At 37.4% G+C, this 3,716-nt stretch overlaps 1 protein-coding gene across 1 annotated transcript; it reads right to left on the bottom strand.

Moving 5' to 3' along the window:
* Nucleotides 1–1,074: 1,074 nt before the first annotated feature.
* On the bottom strand, nt 1,075–2,159 carry LOC127128239 (putative fasciclin-like arabinogalactan protein 20). Its single transcript, XM_051057461.1, has one exon. The coding sequence runs from the start codon at nt 2,060–2,062 to the stop codon at nt 1,205–1,207; it is 858 nt and encodes a 285-aa protein (XP_050913418.1). The 5' UTR covers nt 2,063–2,159; the 3' UTR covers nt 1,075–1,204.
* Nucleotides 2,160–3,716: the final 1,557 nt, after the last annotated feature.

The raw sequence follows: 3,716 nt of genomic DNA, 5'->3' as shown, positions 1-3,716 counted from the left end.
CTCCATTCTCATTTACCTAATAAAGCTAGATTAAATGCTCTTAAATTTTTTAGGACCAATAGACCCTCATTTTTGGCCCAGCAAACATTATCCCATTAAACCCAATTTATCTTCCTAGTTTCCTCACTTCCACCCTAAAGAAATTTTTACAAATAGACTCGATTTTGGATATAATACCTGACGGAGCTTTAAAGAAAGAAAAGAAAAAGACTAGCAATGCATACCAGCTTGATTTCAACAACACAATCATGCTGCCAATTGACAAGTGTTCGTTATTCAATCTGTGTAATCTGTTACTAATAACGTCGAGCACCGGTTTCCACATTGCCTCTCTATGAGAGTCACCACCAATTGGGAGGCCCAAATATTTAAAGGGCAACAAACCGACTTTACAGTGTAGGACATATGCTGCCTCTTCCAGTCAAATTTGTTGAATGTTAACACCTACTACTAGACTTTTAAAGAAATTAGATTTTAGCTCGGACACCAATTCAAAAAGCTGCAGTGTCGCCTTAATGGCACATAGATTTTTCCAGCTTTTCTCCCCCACGATCATTGTGTCATCTTCGTATTCTAAGTGCGAGATAACCACTCCTCCATCACCAAATTGATATTCCTCAAGGAAATTCATCTCGCCCGCTTTAGACATCATCAAGTTCAATCCCTATGCTGCCAACAGCCCACTAATAGTTCAGCAGCTTTGTTATTTTATTTTTTGGTTTTTTCGTGCTGTAGATTGAATGAAGCGGTTTCTTCCCACTAAAGGTCTGTCTTTCCCTAAAATCAGCCAAACCTCGCCCTTTAATTTGTTACTCTTCTGGGTATGTTTTGTGTGATGTTTCCTAAATTCACTTTCTTCTGCTTTTCATCAATTAGCTCATAATCATAGACAGCAATTAGGAATGACAAAAATATCTCAAATAAAACTCAATAAGACGCAGTGACTACATTAAGCAAAGAACTTTTTCCACTACAAAGTCACTTTGGAAGTACACATCTAAGTAAATCACAATTTATGTCGTTTAAAACTATACTTTCAGATAAACTATATTGAATGAAAGTACACTATCAACATCAGTGGAGTTCATTTATCTATTCATGCTATACTATACCATCTAAAAATTCAATTACAGTTATTTTCAACTATGAATCAATATACACCTCGTCAGAAAAACCTATATACCAATCACATTCAGCACGTTCCTTAATCAAGCAATCCATCAACACGATGAACAACAACGAAATCACCACAATACATATTCGGAACAACAATCCTCACACCATTAACCAATTGAAGATTTGGAAAAATACTTACTCTAATATCAAATCCTTCAAAAAGAGTTGGTAACAGAGTATCATTAGGAAGATGAATCAAATCACGCCACGTAATCAATCCAATAACCACGTGTTTCCTGAAAACCGTTATGTCATAATCAGTTACGTTTCTGAGGGATTCATCCGATGGCGCGAAGATAGTCAGTTTCTTGGCGCTGACGAATGGTTCTGTTGATAGAGATTCGAATAATGCGGCGGCGATGGAGCAGTTGTTGGATTGGAGGATACGGAGGAGAGGTTTGGGGAGAAAGAGGGAAGAGGAATTGAAGAAATCGTCGATGGGAAGAATGAGGAGGGAGGGTTTTTTGAAGAGAGGAGTGGTTGTTGAGACGGTTACGTTGTTGATGGAGAGGTGAGGATAGGAAGAAGTGATGGTGAGAGGGGAATTTGGGAGGAGAGTTGGTAATTGAGTGGTGATTGGGAGATATGTGAGGTAATGGAGAGGGATTTTGGAAGGGATGATGTGGTATTGGAGGAGGGAGAGAGGGAGGGGGCCACGGCGGCGGAAGGTGGCGTCGGAGGGGACGAATATCGTGGCGGAGGTTGTGGGAGGGAGGGAAGGGGAAGCTAAGCGGAGCGTGAGGGCCATGGAAAGGAAGTTGGAGTTGGTGAGGGTTTGTGTGGCGGTGGAGTAGAGGAGTTGGGTGGAGGAGGTGGTGGTAGGGAAGTGGAGGAGGGTAAGAGTGAGGGTGAGGAGGAGGAAGAGGGTGGTGGGGTTTTGATTCATTGGGATTGAGATTTTGTGGTGTTTCTTTGATTTCTTGCCAACAATGGAGTTTCTCAAGGATGGGTGGAAGAAATTAAGATTTGGGCGGGAAATTATATGAATTGCATTGCAGGTGAAATTATATGAGATTTACTAAAGCTCTGCTAGAGCTGGCTTCATTTATTTTATAATAATAATAATAACAAAAATAAAGTTAAATAAATTTGTGTTTTTTTTTAATATCTCACAATTTAGTTTTAGTTCCTTTAAATATTCTTTTAAATAATAATCTTTAAAAGAACTACTTGGTTTAGTTTTATAAAATTGATTTTTAATTTTTAAAATTTGAAAATAACAAAATTTATTTAATAGTTTTAAAATTAAAAAATAATAAAATTTGTTGAATTTTTTTTTAAATAACAATATTTTTCAATTTAATTATCAATATAACCAATTTTTTTAAATAAATACCAAAATAATCAACTTCTTTAACTGATACGTCAGTTGAACTGGGGCATCGAATAAACCCTAAAAGGAGACGTCAGCTCCATTGGCGCGTGCTCCCTATTCCATTGCATGTAAACGCCATGGTAGTTGGCGCATGCATTTGTCTTGTAGTAAATGCGCTCATACATCTGGCGCATGCATGTACTTGTGTGTTTGGCGCCTAGGACTTTGGCGCATGCATTTCATGGTTCATCTATAAATAACATCTGGATCTCCCATATTTTGCACACTACTTCTTTACCTCAAATCCCATTTTCTTTCATTCTACTCCAATCACCTTCAATTTTGTTTTCTTTAATCATGTCTTAATACATTCACAAGAGAAATGCGGATTTAATTTTTTCAGCAGTCGCATCGTCGATAAAGATTCGACTTTGAAATATAGATTCGTTAGAACGTCTTAATCGGACGTTGGACCGTTGGTTAGAATGAGAAATTGCAGATGGTGAAAGGATTAGAAGGATTCAATGGCTTGAGTCTACGTTCAACCAAAATGGAGAAGTGCGTGAATGGGTGGATATTAAGACTAACAAAGACGTTCACGGGATGGTGCATAATATGTTCAAAATTGTTTTGATGGTTGTAATCGCTGAGTTATAATAATGGTATTTTAATTGTTGTAGTTGTTTGTGTTGTTGTTTATGTGTTACTTTTGTGTTAAATGTGTTGTATTTGTTTGTGATGGTATTTCCTCACAAAGTTATCATATGAAATAAATTTTGTTTTTTATATATTGCAAAAGAGGTACATGTAAAATTATCTTGTTGTGTTCGTTCCAACACTAGGACAGTTAGTACGATTGTGACCTGACTGACGACATGAACTACATAACCGAACCATTTTGTTCGCCGTATCCATTTCGGTTCGAATACCGGTGTTGTTTGGGCGATCCTTTTTCTTTCTTCGCATGATTTCATTGTGTCAGAGAATGTCCCCTTGATATTCTGGCCAGTAATCCTCCTTTGCAACTACTGAAAAACTAATTTTGTAAACATTGAATAGGCTTATGACTTTGAAACGTCAGATAGTAAGTAGGATGAATCCCTTCAAACCTTTGAACATGTCCTCTATAGTACAGTTTATCTGAAGGCCATATATGGGTCTTAATCATTAGGTTAACCATGATGATGATGCAACAAATTCCAGAACCTCTGACGTGTTTGGGAGA

This window comes from Lathyrus oleraceus, chromosome 3 (genome assembly GCF_024323335.1).
Source record: "Lathyrus oleraceus cultivar Zhongwan6 chromosome 3, CAAS_Psat_ZW6_1.0, whole genome shotgun sequence".
In the NCBI taxonomy this organism is placed as follows: Eukaryota; Viridiplantae; Streptophyta; class Magnoliopsida; order Fabales; family Fabaceae; genus Lathyrus; species Lathyrus oleraceus.
This window is presented reverse-complemented; position numbering and strand designations above follow the sequence as displayed.